We start from the raw sequence: 20,775 nt of genomic DNA on the forward strand, positions 1-20,775 counted from the left end.
TAGAACACCAGGGGAGTCCCAATGTTGTATTTTCTTGCATTCAATTCAAAATATATCTAATTTTCTCTGAGATTTCCCACTTTCTCTATGGGTTATTTAGAGGTGTCTCTGTGTGTCAGTTTTCATTCCAATCCCTAAGAAAGGCAATCCCAAAGAATGCTCAAACTACCACACAATTACATTCATCTCACACGCTAATAAAGTAATGCTCAAAATTCTCCAAGCCAGGCTTCAGCAATACGTGAACCAAGAACTTCCAGATGTTCAACCTGGTTTTAGAAAAGGCAGAAGAACCAGAGATCAAATTGCCAACATCCACTGGATCATCGAAAAAGCAAGAGAGTTCCAGAAAAACATCTATTTCTGCTTTATTGACTATGCCAAAGCCTTTGACTGTGTGGATCACAGTAAACTGTGGAAAATTCTGAAAGAGATGGGAATACCAGACCACCTGACCTGCCTCTTGAGAAACCTATATGCAGGTCAGGAAGCAACAGTTAGAACTGGACATGGAACAACAGACTGGTTCCAAATAGGAAAAGGAGAACATCAAGGCTGTATATTATCACCCTGCTAATTTAACTTATATGCAGAGTACATCATGAGAAACACTGGGCTGGAAGAAGCACAAGCTGGAATCAAGATTGCCAGGAGAAATATCAATAACCTCAGATATGCAGATGATACCACCCTTATGGCAGAAAGTGAAGAGGAACTAAAGAGCCTCTTGATGAAAGTGAAAGAGGAGAATGAAAAAGTTGGCTTAAAGCTCAACATTCAGAAAACTAAGATCATGGCATCTGGTCCCATCACTTCATGGCAAATAGATGGGGAAACTGGAAACAGTGTCAGACTTTATTTTTCTGGGCTCCAAAAATCACTGCAGATGGTGATTGCAGCCATGAAATTAAAAGACGCTTACTCCTTGGAAGGAAAGTTATGACCAAACTAGACAGCATATTAAAAAGCAGAGACATTACTTTGCCAACAAAGGTCCATCTAGTCAAGGCTACGGTTTTTCCAGTGGTCATGTATGGATGTGAGAGTTGGATTGTGAAGAAAGCTGAGCACCAAAGAATTGACGCTTTTGAACTGTTGTGTTGGAGAAGACTCTTGAGAGTCCCTTGGACTGCAAGGAGAGCCAACCAGTCCATCATAAAGAAGATAAGTCCTGGGTGTTCATTGGAAGGACTGATGCTGAAGCTGAAACTCCAATGCTTTGGCCACCTCATGCGAAGAGTTGACTCACTGGGAAAGACCCTGATGCTGGGAGGGATTGGGGGCAGGAGGAGAAGGGGATGACAGAGGATGAGATGGTTGGATGGCATCACCGACTCGATGGACATGAGTTTGAGTAAACTCCGGGAGTTGGTGATGGACAGGGAGGCCTGGCGTGCTGCAGTTCATGGGGTTGCAAAGAGTCAGACACGACTGAGCGACTGAACTGAACTGTGTGTTTTAATTTGGGGAATTTTTCAATTCTTAAAAAAGATCAAACCCAAATTCTGGAGCTTAAGAACTCAACAAATACAATGAAGAATGCATGAGAAAGTCTTTGAAATAGAACAAATCAAATGAAACAATAAATGACCTGGAAGAAGGGAATCTACAAATGTTTTGGGTGGAAGAGGAGAGAGAACTAAGATTTTTTAAAAAGTGAAGAAACATTATCACATTCATTAGGACAGCCAAAATACATATAATGGGTGTACCAAAATAAGAGAAGAAAAAGGTGGCCCAGCATTTACGTAAAGAAGTAACAGCTGGGGACTTCCCAAACCTGGGCAAAAACAGACAAATCCAGGTCTTTGTCTTTGGACAAATCCAGGTACAAATCCAGATACAAACCCACAAAGCTAATAGATCACCTTATCTCAGTGTAAAACGACCTTCTCCAAGACACATTATAATCAAGGTGTGAGGGTCAGTGATAAATAAAGGAAACCGGGGCAGGGGGAGGGGGAATTAAGTATTGCCCAAAGGAACCCCCCATTAGACTACCAGCCACAACTCGATAGGCCAGGAAAGAGTGCAATGACATACTGAAAGTATTGAAAGATTTAAAAACGCTTGCCCAGAACACTCTAACAAAGTTATTCTTTAGATATGAAGGAGAAATTCAGGCTCTCCCAGACAAACAACGCTGAAAGAGTCCTTCACCACTAAATCTGCCTTACAAGAAATGTTGACAGGAGCTCTTCCACCTGAAATGAGAAGATAAAAGTATACACAGTTCTCAGTTAAGGGAGAAAACTGTAACTCAAGTTTAGAATAGAGTGGTAAACACTAAACATAAAGATTAAAGGAAAGAGCTTTGAAAATAACTATAGCTGCCACAGTGTAGCAAAAAACTCACAGAATAAAGAGACAAAATTTCTACAGTAAAAATATAAAAAGGGAGGACAGCAAGTTAAGACAAATTGCTGTCAACAGGAAAAGAACTATTCAAACTACAAGAAAGATTTTCTATTCAAACCTCATAGTACTCAGAAAACAAAAATCTAGAGTACAGACAGCAAACATAACGAGGAAAACTGAGCAAATAACCATGAAAAACCACCAATTAAAAAGACAGAAACACAAGAAAAAAGAAGCAATAGAGATACGAAACAATCAAAAAACAGAAGATAAATTCACAGTAGTATATTATTACATATCAACAATCATCTGAGATGTAAATGGATTGAACTCACCAAATCAAAAGGCACAGAGTGGTGGGGCGGATTAAAAATCAAGACTGAACTGCATGGTATCTTCAGGACACTTTTTTCAATCCTAAAGATACATACAGACTCAAAATGAAAGAACTGAAGATGATATTCCAAGCGAATGGTAAATAAAAGAAAGCAGGTATAGTCATACTTATGCCCCAAAAAATAAATCTCAAGGCAAAATAATAACAAGGTACAAAAAGTCATGATGTAATGATAAAAGGGTAAAAACATCAAGAAGGCATAACATAATAAATATTGGGGTGGCCAAAAGGTTCATTGGTCTTTTCCCATAAGATGGCTCTAGAAGCAATTAGCTGTCTTTAAACTTCATTCAAAACAATTTTCTTAGGTTCTATTGTGACTGCTGTCATATCAGTGTGCATTTTTTTTAAAAACTTATCAAAATTGGTGAATTTTTATGTAGCTATTTTATTTTTAATCCATCATAATAACTTTTAAAAATTGTGCTGTTTTCTGCCACATATCAGCATGAATCAGCCATAGGTATTACATATGTCCCCTCCCTCATGAACCTCCCTCCCACCTCCCACCCCATCCCATCCCTCTATGCTGTTACAGAGCACCAGATCTGAGTTCCCTGAATCATACAGAAATTGTGTAGCTATTTTAATATGGAAGATGGAATCAAAAGAGCAAAATTTTTAGCATATTATACTTTTATTATTTCAAGAAAGGCAAAAGCACAACTGAAACATGCCCCCCAAAATGTGCAGTGTATGGAGAAGGTGCTGTGACTGATGGAACATGTCAAAAGTGGTATGTGAAATTTAGTGCTGGAGATTTCTCACTGGACAGGAGACTAGTTGAAATTGATAGTAATCAAATCAAGACATTAATTAAGAACAAAGTTACACCACAAAGAGATAGCCGACTTACTCAAAATATCCAAATCAAGCACTCAAAATCATTTTCACTAACTTGATTATGTTTATTGCTTTGATGCTTGGGTTCTACATAAATTACGTGAAAAAGATTTTCTTGAAAATATTTCATGCAACTCTCTACTTAAACATAACAAAAACATTCCCTAAAACCAGTTGTGATGGATGATGAAAAGTGGATACTGTACAATAATGTGGAACAGAAGAGATCAAGCACAAGCAAAATGAACCACCATCAACCATACCAAAGGTTGGTCCTCACCTATAGAATGTGACATTGTGTATATAGTGGGATTGGAAGGGAGTCCTCCAGTATGAGCTTCTTCAGGAAAAGCAAACAATAAATTCCAACAAGCACTGCTCCCAGTTAGACTAACTGAAAACAGCATTCAATGAAAGGCATCCAGAATTAGTCAACAGAAAATAATCTTCCAACAGGGTAATGTAAGACTGCACATTTATTTGATGATCAGGCAAAAACTGTTACAGCTTGGCTGGCAAGTTCTGATTCAATTGCCATATTCACCAGACACTGCGCCTTTGGATTTCCATTGATTTCAGTCTTCACAAAATTCTTTTAGGGGAAAAAAAATTCATTTCCCTGAAAGACTGCATAAGGAACAGTTCTTTGCTCAGAAAGATAAAAAGTTTTGGAAGACAGAATTACAAAGTTGCCAGAAAAATGGCAGAAGGTAGTGGGACAAAAAGGTCAATATGGTGTTCAATAAACATCTTGGTAAAAATTTAAAATGTGTGTTCCATTTTTACTTAATAACTGAAGGAGCTTTTTGGCCAATCCAATATTTAGTAACTTGTTCTCACCACCTCTCAGAATTCAGGTACAAATTCTTTTTATTGAGTCACTATGTTTCAGGGCAATGCAGTCATCTACATAAAATTGAATAGAAATATGCCCCCCTTTACACTGGGATATAACTGGAAAAATTGTGTTGTCAATGTCATATCTGAAGATCATATTTCGGATTACATGTCATTCAATCTGACATGACAAGCCCCCAATCCCCACTAAGGATGCACATATAATTGGTATTTGGTACCAATGTATACACACCGTCCTCGGCAAACTGTAATGGTGTCCCTTGTTGCACATTGTCTCAGCATTACAGGTAGTAAGAAAGATCAATGATGAGCAGGAAAAGGAGAGAGAAATTTGCCCATATTTGTAGCTATACATGTGAAAACTGGTTCAAGTGAACTTCTAATTTTTAAAGTAGTAGTGAGAAAGAGATCTCTGGAATGATAGGGACTATTAAAAGCAAAATTCTAGATTTCTCTATATACTCTCTAGACAGAACCTCATTTAATAGCCTTAGTAGTTGTTTAACACAATCTGGCTCTAGATTTGCTGATTATACAAGGAACTTTATGTGTGTTAACTGACCCTTTTAACTGCACTGATGTAAATCAACAAAGCCAAATAATACAAAATCACAACAAGACCAGCCTCTAAATAATCTACAGAGTTTATTTATGATCACAAGAGAGGGCCTAAATTATTCAAAACTCAGAATTAAGACTTGTTGAACCCTCCAGCATCAGGGTAGCACTTTTTCTTACCAGGCACATCTAAGTGTCATTGGATTCTTAGGGGAATGTACCTTTCTTTGAATTATTTACTATTAATTAGGGACAGACAATATAAAGCTAGATGTTGACTTCTATAAAACTGATAAAAGAGGAAAATATTTTTGTCCAGTCAAGATGCAAATGAGTTTTGATAGAGAACTCTAAAAGTAAACTTTATTGTCACAGAGTATATTAACCAAAATAATACACTAGATTTGTATCCAACTTAGCAATGTAATTTCAGCATTACTTTGTTGTACTGAGTATTTGCATATTGGTTTCTCACTTTTCTTTTGAGTGGGTTTTGTCATCCTTTTTGTTCCTACATTAACATGTTAATTAAAATGTATACCCTGCTTATTATCTATATGTATGAGAATTATATCTCTGTAATTTTGAGATATATACTTTCACAAAAAGGATATAAAAATGTTCCACATAAAGGTTGGTTTTACTGGAGAAAGGGGAACTCAGCTAAGTTTCCAGGGACAACTCCTAGAATTTCTGTATCTATTTTTATTTCACTACTGATCAGATTAACTACTTAATTTTCACAAGAAATCTCAAGAAGAACAAATATACTAATAAATAATCATCAACTCACCACCGTAAATGATACCCATCCAAATGAAGAGCAACCCAGAATACATTTCACAAAGAAAACCAATTTATCTTGCTATGGAAAATTATCCAAACATCCGAATCTTTAAATTACGTGCTATCATCACTCTGACCACCTGCGAACACACAGCATGCAAGCAAAGTTCCACAGTCGAACCTGGAGTCTGGTAGGCTACAGCCCATGGGGTCACAAAGAGTTAACCATGACTGAACAACTATTACTTGCACTCAGATAACCATATTTGAAGCTGAGGTCTCAGGATACTCCTCAGTAGCCAAAGCAATAGCAAAACAAAGCACTGCAAGCATACCATCTAAATATGCTGACAGGAAACTGTTAATCCTAAAAGAAGCCACCAAAATTTATTACAATAACATATTCAATCACACCACTTACCAGTGTGACTTTTACCAGCCATATGTTACAAAATAGATGCAGTAATAGTCTTTTCATATGGAACATACATCATCTATGGCTAACTAAGCCAATATATACATACATTCTAATGAAGCATCTCTAGTTTCTGTGTGTCTATTCACGTATGACGAGATATATACAGAGCCTACACACAGAAACCCATACTATCAGATTGATCCTATTACTTTCACACATGGTAACAGTGCTTATAGGCTATATACTCATATGAAAATAAGTATTCTGAGGTAATACAGTCATTACAAATCAATCTTCAGCTATTTCTTATATTAACACTAGTTCATAGAATGAGTTTGAAGGGGATAAATCTACCCTCACATAATTCTTTACTTTTCACATTTTTATTATGAAAAAAGATTAAATTTGTCCTCTAGATTAACATTAAATATAAATAAAATTCCTAGTACATAATCAAAAGTTTTGAAAATTTGTTTCCCCGATTACACAATTACCTGATAGGAGAGCTATTACCACAGCTGCCCCCAACTATCCTAGCTCTGCTGCCATAGGTGCTAGTAATATGAATGCTTGCTTCTCATATATTTGCTATCAAAATCAAAGACTCAAAATGCAAAAACCACCACAATACTGTAATTAGCCTTCAATTAAAATTAATTAATTTTTAAAAATGAGTATATCTGATTGATAAAACCTAGTTCATGTGGATTCCCTCTAGACATATAATAACCTGGAAAATGTAAGTTTTTTTTGTTTTCTTTAACTATTCTGAGAATAATTCTGAGAAAGTCAGGCTTGACTTTCATCACATACAAATTTGACCTTTTGTTTTACCCATTTAAAATACTTAGGATAATTCTAAACACTCTAACTTGTTATTTAAGCACTGCTGAAATGGCAACCCACTCTAGTACTCTTGCCTGGAAAATCCCATGGACTGAGGAGCCTGGTAGGCTACAGTCCATGGGGTCACAAGGAGTCGGACACGACTGAGCGACTTCACTATAGTCTCGTTATAACATATTTTCCTGATTCTTCTCTCAATCTATCTCTCCCTTCTCCTCCCTACCACTTTTTCCCTTCTTCTTTCTTACACACTCATACACACACACACACACATACTTCATATCCCCTCTTGTCCATTATAGTATAATCTCTGAAACAAATCACTATCATTGCCCTTGGTTCCCCTTAAAAATGATCTTATTTTAGCTCAAATGGTACCTTTGCATGAAATGTTCTCCAACTCTCTCAAGTAAAAACCTTCACACTTGCATCAAAATTACAGCTGTACACACTGTATTTATCTCCAAGAGTAGCACATGACCATACAAGAGAGAGTAAATGCAGGGTTTTGGACCCAGGAAATGCGTCTTACCCATGAATCTGAAAACCATTTGCCTGCATTCAGAGTTGACAGGAAATCCCAATAAAAAAAGCTACTGTGTGTGTGGGAGGCATTTGGCATGACGTCCAAGATATTGGTTGTTCTTCTCAAGTCATAATCATGCATGAGAAAAGCCACCTCATCCAAGCTGTGGACAGAGAGGAAAATAGGAGAAAGGATCAATATATTGAATTCAATCATCTTGGTAGATAGGGTTCTTAGAAAGTCCAGCAAGGTCACAAGTCTTACTAGGGTTCCTTACTCCAACCCAACTCTCATCAAAGGACTCAGTTCAGTTCAGTTCAGTTCAGTCACTCAGTTGTGTCCAACTCTTTGCGACCCCATGAATCACAGCACACCAAGCCTCCCTGTCCATCACCAACTCCCGGAGTCCACTCAAACCCATGTCCATTGAGTCGGTGATGCCATCCAACCATCTCATCCTCTGTCGTCCCCTGTTCCTTCTGCCCCCAATCCCTCCCAGCATCAGGGGACTAGGTACCAGTAATTCATAGTTGATGTCAATATTTTAATGTCCTAGGAATCAACCTTTTCTGGTGTATAAAATAATGTTTATGATGAAAGAATAACTTCTCTATGCATGAAATTTTCAGAATGAGGAAAAAGATAGGTATAGAAGTGATATGAATGGAAAGTGAATGGGGTGAGGATGGGGCAAGGCCTTGTGGGCCTCAGAGTGATAGTTAAGTAGGCACTCAGGAAATCTTCTTATGTTTTTCTGGCCCATTTTCCAGCTAGGCACCTGCCATGAGTATTTCTTGCCCCAGACACTTCACATCAGATGGTGTTATTAGAAAAGATCCTGGTTTTGTTTTCTGATGTTTACCTTGAAGAATCTCTGCTTCTACAAGAATCTCTCTTCTTTTCTCATTGAAAGACCTAAGAAGGGAGCTCTGTAATGGCTATGAGAGAGTAACAGGATGGAAACTTAGCATCCTTCCCATAAACCACTAGAAAACAGAACAAAATAAGGCAATGATTTTTTCAGCCAATGGACAACAGGGAGCACAGTATGATGATCTTGGAGAAAAGGTAAACAAATAAGTAGGCTCTACCATTCTCCAGGCTTTTTTCTTGCAGGTGAATACTAGACTGTACTACTGGGAAGAAAAACCCTAAAAGGGACCCAGAAATTGTGTGAAATGAGAAAAAAAAGTCAGATGAAGGACAAGTCAAGAGACTTTGTGGACTAGAGTTCCATAGGGAATTGAGCTATGCTAAAAAGAAGATTGTTATGGAAATACATAAAGATTTTCCTTCAGTTATGACTAAATATCAAGTGTACCCTTGCAGAATAAAATTCTCTGAAGCTTGCCAAGATCAAGGAAAAGAAAAATTACCAGAAATTTCTAAGACAATTTGGACACCTCCTACTAGGTCTGTGAATTATTCAAAGTCTATCCAGTGAGAATGAACAGATGTCAATTAATTACTCAGGCATTCTCTAGAGACTCCAGAGGGCAACACTTTTGAAATGGGGATAGTTTAGAACTAGAATGACTGTAGAACTTCCACTAAAGAGCTTAAAAGCAAGCCTCCAAAGCATTGGACTAATCTCCAAATCAATTTAACTGCCTACTACAGAAAGTCTAAAATTCTTTCAAGGAGAACAAGAAAATTTAGTAACCAGCATGGTAAAATCACAAAGTGCAGCATGTAAACAAAATTTGCCCAACAGGTGAAGAAGCAGGAAAACATACCTATAATCAGGAGAGAGTATCCAGTGATGGCAAACTTGGAAATGAAAGAGGTGATAAAAGTAATAAATAAGGATATTAAATTATATAAATTATTTATTTATTTTAATTAATAAATATTAATTTATTATTAATTTAATCAATATTTATTAAATTAATTAAATTTTAATTAATTTAAATTAAATTTAATAAAGTTAATGAATTTACATTTAAATTAATTAAAATTTAATAAATGTTAATTTATTACTAATTTAATAATAATTCAATGATTTAAATTAAATAATTTAATAACTATTTATTTAAATAATTTATTTAATTATTTGATTTAATATTAATATATAAAATATATTAACATTATTATTAAATTATTATTAAAAATCTTAATGTATAAAATAAATAAATAATTTAATTTAGTTAATCATCAGTCACATCCACAACTGGGCCTTGTTTTTGTTTTGGCATCACCAGATGGTCAATACCAAAATGAGATTGATTATATTCTTTGCAGCCAAAGATGGAGAAGCTCTATACAATCAGCAAAATCAAGACCTGGAGCTGACTGTGGCTCAGATCAGGAATGCCTTATTACAAAATCCAGACTTATATTGAAGAAAGTAGGGAATCCACTAGACCATTCAGGTAGGACCTAAATCAAATCCCTTACAGTTACACAGTGGAAGTGACAAACGGATTCAAGGGATTACATCTGATAGACACAGTGTCTGAAAAACTATGGACAAAGGTTTGTGACATTGTACAGGAAGCAGTCATCAAGACCATCCCCAAGAAAAAGAAATGCAAAAAGGCAAAATGGTTGTCTAAGGAGGCCTTAAAAATAGCTGAGAAGAGAAGTTAAAGTAAAAGGAGAAAAGGAAAGATATACCCATTTGAATGCAGAGTTCCAAAGAATAGCAAGGAGACATAAGAAAGCATTCCCCAGTGGTCAGTGCAAAGAAATAGAGGAAACAACAGAATGGGAAACTCTAGAGATCTATTCAATAAAATTAGGGATACCAAGGGAACGTTTCATGCAAAGATGGGCACCATAAAGGACAGAAATTGTGTGGATCTAACAGAAGCAGAAAATATTAACAAGAGGTGGGAAGGATGTGCAGAAGAACTATACAAAAAAAGGTCTTCATGGCCCAGATAACCATAATGCTGTGATTACTCACATAGAGTCAGACATCCTGGAGTCTGAAGTCAAGTGAGTCTTAGGAAGCATCAGTATGAAGAAAGCTAGTGGAGGTGATGGAATTCCAGTTGAGCTATTTCAAATCCTAAAAGATGATGCTGTGAAAGTGCTGCACTCCATATGCCAGCAAATTTGGAAAACTCAGCAGTGGCCACAGGACTGGAAAAGGTCAGTTTTCATTCTAATCCCAGAGAAAGGCAATGCTAAAAATGTTGAAACTACAACACAAATGCACTCATCTCACATGCTCACAAAGTAATGCTCAAAATTTTCCAAGCCAGGCTTCAACAGTACATAAACTGAATTCCAGATATTTAAGCTGGATTTAGAAAAAGCAGAGGAACCAGAGATCAAATTGCCAACATCCACTGAATCATTGACAAAGCAAGAGAGTTCCAGAAAAATATCTATTTCTGCTGCATTGACTATGCCAAAGCCTTGACTGTGTGGATCACAACAATCTGTGGAAAATTCTTCAAGAGATGGGAATACCAGACCACCTTACCTGCCTCCTGAGAAATCTGTATGCATGTCAAGAAGCAACAGTTAGATCCACACATGGAACAACAGACTGGTTCCAAATTTGGAAAGGAGTACATTAAAGCTGTATATTGTCACTCTGCTTATTTAACTTCTATGCACAGTACATCATGTGAAACATCAGGCTGGATGAGGCATAAGCTGGAATCAAGATTGCTGGTAGAAATACCAATAATCCATGCAGATGACACCACTTTTATGGCAACAGCAAAGAGGAACTAAAGAGTCTCTTGGTGAAAATGAAACAGGAGAGAGAAAAAGCTGTCTTAAAGCTCAACATCCAAAAAACAAGGATCATGGCATGCGTTCCCATCACTTCATGGCAAATAGATGGGGAAACAATGGAAACAGTGACAGACTTTATTTCCTGGGCTCAAAAATCATTGTAGACTGTGACTGTAGCTGTGAAATTAAAACAGGCTTGTTCCAAAGACATATACATAGAAAACTATAAAACACTGATGAAAGAAATCAAAGAGGACACAAACAGATGGAGAAATATACCATGTTCATGGATATTGGAAGAATCAATATTGGAAGAATCAATATTGTCAAAATGACCATACTGCCCAAAGCAATCTATAGATTCAATGCAATCCCTATCAAGCTACCAATGGTATTTTTCACAGAACTAGAACAAATAATTTCACAATTTGTACGGAAATACAAAAAACCTCAAATAGCCAAAGTAATCTTGAGAAAGAAGAATGGAACTGGAGGAATCAACCTGCATGACTTCAGACTCTACTACAAAGCCACAGTCATCAAGACAGTATGGTACTGGCACAAAGACAGAAATATAGATCAATGGAACAGAATAGAAAGCCCAGAGATAAATCCACGAACCTATGGACACCTTATCTTCGACAAAGGAGGCAAGGATATACAATGGAAAAAAGACAACCTCTTTAACAAGTGGTGCTGGGAAAACTGGTCAACCACTTGTAAAAGAATGAAACTATCCATGGCTGATTCATAGCAATGTATGACAAAACCCACTGGAAAAAAAAATAATAATAAAAATTAAAAAAAAAATAAAAAAAAAATAAAAAAAAAAGCTGTGTTGTAAGACGATGGGAAAACTTGTCTAGCTTGAACTCAAGACAAAGGGAAAAAAAGGAAAGAAAAGTATCTCCTAATAAATTTAAGCTCCAGATTTGTAAGCCAAAAAAAAAAAAAAAAAAGAATGAAACTAGAACACTTTCTAACACCATACACAAAAATAAACTCAAAATGGATTAAAGATCTAAATGTAAGGCCAGAAACTATAAAACTCCTAGAGGAGAACATAGGCAAAACACTCTCCGACATGAATCACAGCAGGATCCTCTATGACCCACCTCCCAGAATATTGGAAATAAAAGCAAAAATAAATAAATGGGACCTAATGAAACTTAAAAGCTTTTGCACTACAAAGGAAACTATAAGTAAGGTGAAAAGACAGCCCTCAGATTGGGAGAAAATAATAGCAAATGAAGAAACAGACAAAGGATTAATCTCAAAAATATACAAGCAACTCCTGAAGCTCAATTCCAGAAAAATAAATGACCCAATCAAAAAATGGGCCAAAGAACTAAACAGACATTTCTCCAAAGAAGACATACAGATGGCTAACAAACACATGAAAAGATGCTCAACATCACTCATTATCAGAGAAATGCAAATCAAAACCACAATGAGGTACCATATCATGCCAGTCAGGATGACTGCTATCCAAAAGTCTACAAGCAATAAATGCTGGAGAGGGTGTGGAGAAGAGGGAACCCTCTTACACTGTTGGTGGGAATGCAAACTAGTACAGCCGCTATGGAGAACAGTGTGGAGATTTCTTAAAAAACTGGAAATAGACCTGCCATATGACCCAGCAACCCCACTTCTGGGCATACACACTGAGGAAACCAGATCTGAAAGAGACACGTGTACCCCAATGTTCATCACAGCACTGTTTATAATAGCTAGGACATGGAAGCAACCTAGATGCCCATCAGCAGACGAATGGATAAGGAAGCTGTGGTACATATACACCATGGAATATTACTCAGCCATTAAAAAACATTCATTTGAATCAATTCTAATGAGATGGATGAAACTGGAGCCCATTATACAGAGTGAAGTAAGCCAGAAAGATAAAGATCATTACAGTATACTAACACATATATGTGGAATTTAGAAAGATGGTAATGATAACCCTATATGCAAAACAGAAAAAGAGACACAGATATACAGAACAGACTTTTGGACTCTGTGGGAGAAGACGAGGGTGGGATGTTTTGAGAGAATAGCATCGAAACATGTATATTATCTATAGTGAAACAGATCACCAGCCCAGGTTGGATGAATGAGACAAGTGCTCGGGCTGGTGCACTGGGAAGACCCAGAGGGATCGGGTAGAGAGGGAGGTGGGAGGGGGGATCGGGATGGGGAATACATGCAAATCCATGGCTGATTCATGTCAATGTATGACAAAAACCACTACAATATTGTAATTAGCCTCCAACTAATAAAAATAAATGAAAGAAAAAAAGAGGCTTGTTCCTTGGAATAAAAGCTATGACCAACCTAGATAGCATATTACAAAGCAGAGACATTACTTTGCCAACAAATGTCCATCTAGTCAAAGTTTTCGAGTAGTCAAGTATGGATGTGAGAGTTGGACCATAAAGAAAGCTGAGTGCCAAAGAATTGGTGCTTTCAAACTGTGGGATTGGAGAAAACTCTTGATAGTACCTTGGACTGCAAGGAGATCCAACCAGTCAATCCTAAAGGAAATCAGTCCTGAATATTCATTGAAAGGACTGATGTTGAAGCTGAAATTCCAATACTTTGGCCACCTGATGTAAAGAAGTGACTCACTGGAAAAGACCCTGATGCTGGGAAAGATTGAAAGCCGGAGGAGAAGGGAACAACAGAGGATAAGATGGTTGGATGGCATCATCCACTCGATGGACATGAGTTTAAGTAAGCTCCGGGAATTGGTGATGGACAGGGAAGACTGGCATGCTGCAGTCCATGGGGTTGCAAAGAGTCAGACATGACTGGGCAACTGAATTGAATTGAACATTTTATGCTTTTTATTTTTCCACAATTCTTAAAAATTGAGATAAAATAAAGGCCCCCATAATATATTCCTCTAGGAAACCAACACAGATGACATTTGTTGTTTTGGTGAATAAGTATATCTCAATGTGGAAAGATGTAGAATTAAAAGTACATATGCTTAAAATAGTCATACCTATGTTATTAGTACTATGCTTAAGAAACCTGTGTATTTAGATATGTAAAACAGATAGTCAATGGGAATTTGCTACATGACTCAGGAAACTCAAACAGGGGCTCTGTGTCAACCTATAGGGATGGATGGGGATGGAGTGGGAAGAAAGTTCAAGAGAGAGGGGGCATATATATGGCTGATTCATGTTGAAGTTTGACAGAAAATTACAAAATTCTGTAAAGCAATTATCCTTCAATTAAAAATAAATTAGTTGGGGGAGGAGCCAAGATGGCGGAGGAGTAGGATGGGGAGACCACTTTCTCTCCTACAAATTCATCAAAAGAATAACTGAATGCAGAGCAAACTTCGCAAAACAACTTCTGATCACTAGCTGAGATCAACAGGCGCCCAGAAAAGCAGCCCATTGTCTTCGAAAGGAGGTAGAACAAAATATAAAAGATAAAAAGTGAGACAAAAGAGCTAAGGACGGAGATCCGTCCCAGGAAGGGAGTCTTAGGCGGCATTGCTTGGGGTAGGGTCCGGGCCTGAGTGCCCTGAGGACAATCGGAGGGAGCTTCTGTGAGTTGCCAACTTGAACTGTGGGAGACCAAAAGAGAGAGAGAAAATTAACCTGCCGGAACACACTGCCGGCTGTTCGCAGAACAAAGAGACCAAGAAAGTCCAGAGAAGAGCTTGCAGGCTGCGGACCCGCCCAGCCCCGCCGGAGGCAGGAGGCAGGGGGGAGGGGAAGGTCGCGGCGAGACACAGGGCGCAGGCACCCGGCCGCTGCGGGCGGGGACTGGGGCTGGGGACGCGGAGGGCAGAAGGCGCACGCACCCGACTGGCGCCAGCGGAGACTGAGACTGGGTCCGCGGAAGGGAGTGGGCGCGCCACACCTGGGGAGAGTGCGCCCACAGAGCCCCTGGCTGCCTGGACTGCTCTGACGGGGAAGGCACAGAGAGCAGGCGCAGCTTTTCGTTCCACGCTTTTGTGGAACACCCGAGGGCTGGAACCGCGCGCAGCACGGGGTGCGCTCCATATAGAACAGCCGGGAGCCTGAGCAGCGCAGACGGAGAAAGCAGCGTCAGCCCCTCCCGGCAGCACCAGCCCGTCCCCACAGCGCCGGCCCCTCCTCGCAGAGCGACGGAACTAGCTACCTGAATAAGAGTCCACCTCCGCCCGCCTGTGTCAGGGCGGAAATGAGGCTCTGAAGAGACCGGCCAACAGAAGCCAAAAAAACAAAGGGAACCGCTTCAGAAGGGACTGGTGCAACAGATTATAATCCCTGTAGAAAACACTGACTACACCGGAAGGGGCCTGTAGATATCGAGAAGTGTAAGCTGGAACGAGGAGCTATCTGAAACTGAGCCGAACCCACACTGACCGCAACAGCTCCAGAGAAACTCCTAGATATATTTTTACTTTTTTTTCCTTTTTCTTTTCCTTTTTTCTTTTTTCTCTTTTATTTTCCTTTAAAATCCCCTATTACTCCCCCATTACTCCTTAACTTTCATTTCCATAGATTATCACGATTTTTTTAATTAGGGGAAAAAAATTTTTTTTTCTCTTTTTTTTTTCTTTTTTTTTCTCTTTGCTTCTTTTTTTTTTTTCTTTCCTTTTTCTCTTCTATTTTCTATTTTTCTTTTTCTCTGATTTCTTTTAAAGTCCTCTAGTACTCCTCTACTACTCCTTAATTTTCATTTTCAATACACTATAACCTTACAAAAAAAAAAAAAGAAGAGAAGCCCTATTTTTAAACCGAAGATTATTCTCTCCCAATCTTGACTCTCTGTTTTCTACCTCAGAACACCTCTATTTCCTCCTTTCCCCTTCTCTTCCCAATCCAATTCTGTGAATCTTTGTAGGTGACTGGGCTACGGAGAACACTCTGGGAACAGACAGCTGCGTAGAACTGTCTCTCTCCTCTTGAGTCCCCCTTTTTCTCCTCCTGCTCATCTCTATCTCCCTCCTCCCTCTCCTCTTCTTCATGTAACTCTGTGAACCTCTCTGGGTGTCCCTAATGGGGGAGAATCTTTTCACCATTAACCTAGAAGTTTTCTTATCAGTGCTGTATAGTTGGAGAAGTCCTGAGACTACAGGAAGAATAAAACTGAAATCCAGAGGCAGGAGACTTAAGCCCAAAACCTGAGAACACCAGAAAACTCCTGACTACATGGAACTTTAAATAATAAGTGACTGTCCAAAAGCCTCCATACCTACACTGAAACCACCACCCAAGAGCCAATAAGTTTTAGAGCAAGACATACCACACAAATTCTCCAGCAACACAGGAACATAGCCCTGAACGTCAACAAACAGGCTGCCCAAGGTCACACCTAACACATAGACCCATCTCAAAACTCATTACTGGGCACTCCATTGCTCTCCAAAGAGAAGAAATCAAGTTCCACACACCAGAACACTGACACAAGCTTCCCTAACCAGGAAACCTTGACAAGCCAATCGTCTAACCCCACCCACTGGGTAAATCCTCCACAATAAAAAGGAACCACAGACCTCCAGAATACAGAAAGCCCACTCCAGACACAGCAATCTAAACAAGATGAAAAGGCAAAGAAATACCCAACAGGTAAAGGAACATGAAAAATGCCCACCAAGCCAAACAAAAGAGGAGGAGATAGGGAATCTACCTGAAAAAGAATTTAGAATAATGATAATAAAAATGATCCAAAATCTTGAAAACAAAATGGAGTTACAGATAAGTAGCCTGGAAACAAAGATTGAAAAGATACAAGAAATGTTTAATAAAGACCTAGAAATAAAAAAGAGCCAATTAAAAATGAATAATGCAATGAATTAGATCAAAAACACTTTGGAGAGAACCAAGAGTAGATGAATGGAGGCAGAAGATAGGATAAGTGAGGTAGAAGATAAAATGGTGGAAATAAATGAAGCAGACAGGAAAAAAGGAAAAAGGATCAAAAGAAATGAGGACAACCTCAGGGACCTCTGGGACAATGTGAAATGCCCCAACATTCGAATCATAGGAGTCCCAGAAGAAGAAGACAAACAGAAAGGCCATGAGAAAATACTCGAGGAGATAATAGCTGAAAACTTCCCTAAAATGGGGAAGGAAATAGCCACCCAAGTCCAAGAAACCCAGAGAGTCCCAAACAGGATAAACCCAAGGCGAAACACCCCAAGACACATATTAATCAAATTAACAAAGATCAAACACAAAGAACAAATCTTAAAAGCAGCAAGGGAGAAACAACAAATAACACACAAAGGGATTCCCATAAGGATAACAGCTGATCTATCAATAGAAACCCTCCAGGCTAGAAGGGAATGGCAGGACGTACTGAAAGTAATGAAAGAGAATAACCTACAACCTAGATTACTGTACCCAGCAAGGATCTCATTCAGATATGAAGGAGAATTCAAAAGCTTTACAGACAAGCAAAAGCTGAGAGAATTCAGCACCACCAAACCAGCTCTTCAACAAATGCTAAAGGATCTTCTCTAGACAGGAAATGCAGAAAGGTTGTATAAACGTGAACCCAAAAAAACAAAGTAAATGGCAATGGGACCACACCTATCAATAATTACCCTAAATGTAAATGGGTTGAATGCCCCAACCAAAAGACAAAGATTGGTTGAATGGATACAAGAACAAGACCCTTATATATGCTGTCTACAAGAGACCCACCTCAAAACAAGAGACACATACAGACTAAAAGTGAAGGGCTGGAAAAAAGTATTTCATGCAAACGGAGACCAAAAGAAAGCAGGAGTCGCAATACTCATATCAGATAAAATAGACTTTCAAATAAAGGATGTGAAAAGAGACAAAGAAGGACACTACATAATGATCAAAGGATCAATCCAAGAAGAAGATATAACAATTATAAACATATATGCACCCAACATAGGAGCGCCGCAATATGTACGGCAAACACTAACGAGTATGAAAGAGGAAATTAATAGTAACACAATAATAGTGGGAGACTTTAATACCCTACTCACAACTATGGATAGATCAACTAAACAGAAAATTAACAAGGAAACACAAACCTTAAATGACACAATGGACCAGCTAGACCTAATTGATATCTATAGGACATTTCACCCCAAAACAATCAACTTCACCTTTTTCTCAAGTGCACACAGAACCTTCTCCAGAATAGATCACATCCTGGGCCATAAATCTGGTCTTGGAAAATTCAAAAAAATTGAAATCATTCCAGTCATCTTTTCTGACCACAGTGCAGTAAGATTAGATCTCAATTACAGGAAAAAAATTGTTAAAACTTGAAACATATGGAGGCTAAATAACACGCTTCTGAATAACCAACAAATCATAGAAGAAATAAAAAAGGAAATCAAAATATGTATAGAAATGAATGAAAATGAAAACACAACAACCCAAAACCTATGGGACACTGTAAAAGCAGTGCTAAGGGGAAGGTTCATAGCATTACAGGCTTACATCAAGAAACAAGAAAAAAACCAAATAAATAACCTAACTCTACACCTAAAGCAATTAGAGAAGTAAGAAATGAAGAACCCCAGAGTTAGCAGAAGGAAAGAAATCTTAAAAATTAGGGCAGAAATAAATGCAAAAGAAACTAAAGAGACCATAGCAAAAATCAACAAAGCTAAAAGCTGGTTTTTTGAAAAAATAAACAAAATTGACAAACCATTAGCAAGACTCATTAAGAAACAAAGAGAGAAGAACCAAATTAACAAAATTAGAAATGAAAATGGAGAGACCACAACAGACAACACTGAAATACAAAGGATCATAAGAGACTACTACCAGCAGCTCTATGCCAATAAAATGGACAACTTGGATGAAATGCACAAATTCTTAGAAAAATATAACTTTCCAAAACTGAACCAGGAAGAAATAGAAGATCTTAACAGACCCATCACAAGCAAGGAAATTGAAACTGTCATCAAAAATCTTCCAGCAAACAAAAGCCCAGGACCAGATGGCTTCACAGCTGAATTCTACCAAAAATTTAGAGAAGAGCTAACACCTATCTTACTCAAACTCTTCCAGAAAATTGCAGATGAAGGTAAGCTTCCAAACTCATTCTATGAGGCCACCATCACCCTAATTCCAAAACCAGACAAAGATGCCACAAAAACAGAAAACTACAGACCAATATCACTGATGAACATAGATGCAAAAATCCTTAACAAAATTCTAGCAAACAGAATCCAACAACATATTAAAAAAATCATACACCATGACCAACTGGGCTTTATCCCAGGAATTCAAGGATTCTTTAATATCCACAAATCAATCAATGTAATACATCACATTAACAAATTGAAAGATAAAAACCATATGATCATCTCAATAGATGCAGAGAAAGCCTTTGAAAAATTCAACACTCATTTATGATTAAAACTCTCCAGAAAGCAGCAATAGAAGGAACATACCTCAACATAATAAAAGCTATATATGACAAACCCACAGCAAGCATCACCTTCAATGGTGAAAAATTGAAAGCATTTGCCCTGAAATCAGGACCAAGACAAGGGTGCCCACTCTCACCACTACTATTCAACATAGTGTTGGAAGTTTTGGCCACAGCAATCAGAGCAGAAAAAGAAGTAAAAGGAATCCAGATAGGAAAAGAAGAAGTGAAACTCTCGCTGTTTGCAGATGACATGATCCTCTACGTAGAAAATCCTAAAGACTCTACCAGAAAATTACTAGAGCTAATCAATGAATATAGTACAGTTGCAGGATATAAAATTAACACACAGAAATCCCTTGCATTCCTATATACTAACAATGAAAAAACAGAAAGAGAAATTAAGGAAACAATACCATTCACCATTGCAACAAAAAGAATAAAAGACTTAGGAGTATATCTACCTAAAGAAACAAAAGACCTATACATAGAAAACTATAAAACACTGATGAAAGAAATCAAAGAGGAAACAAACAGATGGAGAAACATACCGTGTGCATGGATTGGAAGAATCAATATTGTCAAAATGGCTATTCTACCCAAAGCAATCTATAGATTCAATGCAATCCCTATCAAGCTACCAACGGTATTTTTCACAGAACTAGAACAAATAATTTCACAATTTGTACGGAAATACAAAAAACCTCAAATAGCCAAAGTAATCTTGAGAAAGAAGAATGGAACTGGAGGAATCAACCTGCATGACTTCAGACTCTACTACAAAGCCACAGTCATCAAGACAGTATGGTACTGGCACAAAGACAGAAATATAGATCAATGGAACAGAATAGAAAGCCCAGAGATAAATCCACGAACCTATGGACACCTTATCTTCGACAAAGGAGGCAAGGATATACAATGGAAAAAAGACAACCTCTTTAACAAGTGGTGCTGGGAAAACTGGTCAACCACTTGTAAAAGAATGAAACTAGAACACTTTCTAACACCATACAAAAAAATAAACTCAAAATGGATTAAAGATCTAAATGTAAGACCAGAAACTATAAAACTCCTAGAGGAGAACATAGGCAAAACACTCTCTGACATGAATCACAG

General features: G+C 37.9%; 1 protein-coding gene across 1 annotated transcript in view; it reads right to left on the reverse strand.

Moving 5' to 3' along the window:
- Nucleotides 1-20,775, reverse strand: part of LOC133068438 (glycerophosphodiester phosphodiesterase domain-containing protein 4-like) — a 125,541-nt gene that overhangs the window by 67,230 nt on the left and 37,536 nt on the right. Inside the window, exon 10 of the mRNA XM_061159668.1 lies at nt 7,597-7,753. Within this exon, the coding sequence (XP_061015651.1) occupies nt 7,597-7,753 (157 nt within the window). The remainder of the gene's footprint in view (nt 1-7,596; nt 7,754-20,775) is intronic.

The sequence above is a fragment of the Dama dama genome, chromosome 2, assembly GCF_033118175.1.
Source record: "Dama dama isolate Ldn47 chromosome 2, ASM3311817v1, whole genome shotgun sequence".
NCBI lineage: Eukaryota > Metazoa > Chordata > Mammalia > Artiodactyla > Cervidae > Dama > Dama dama.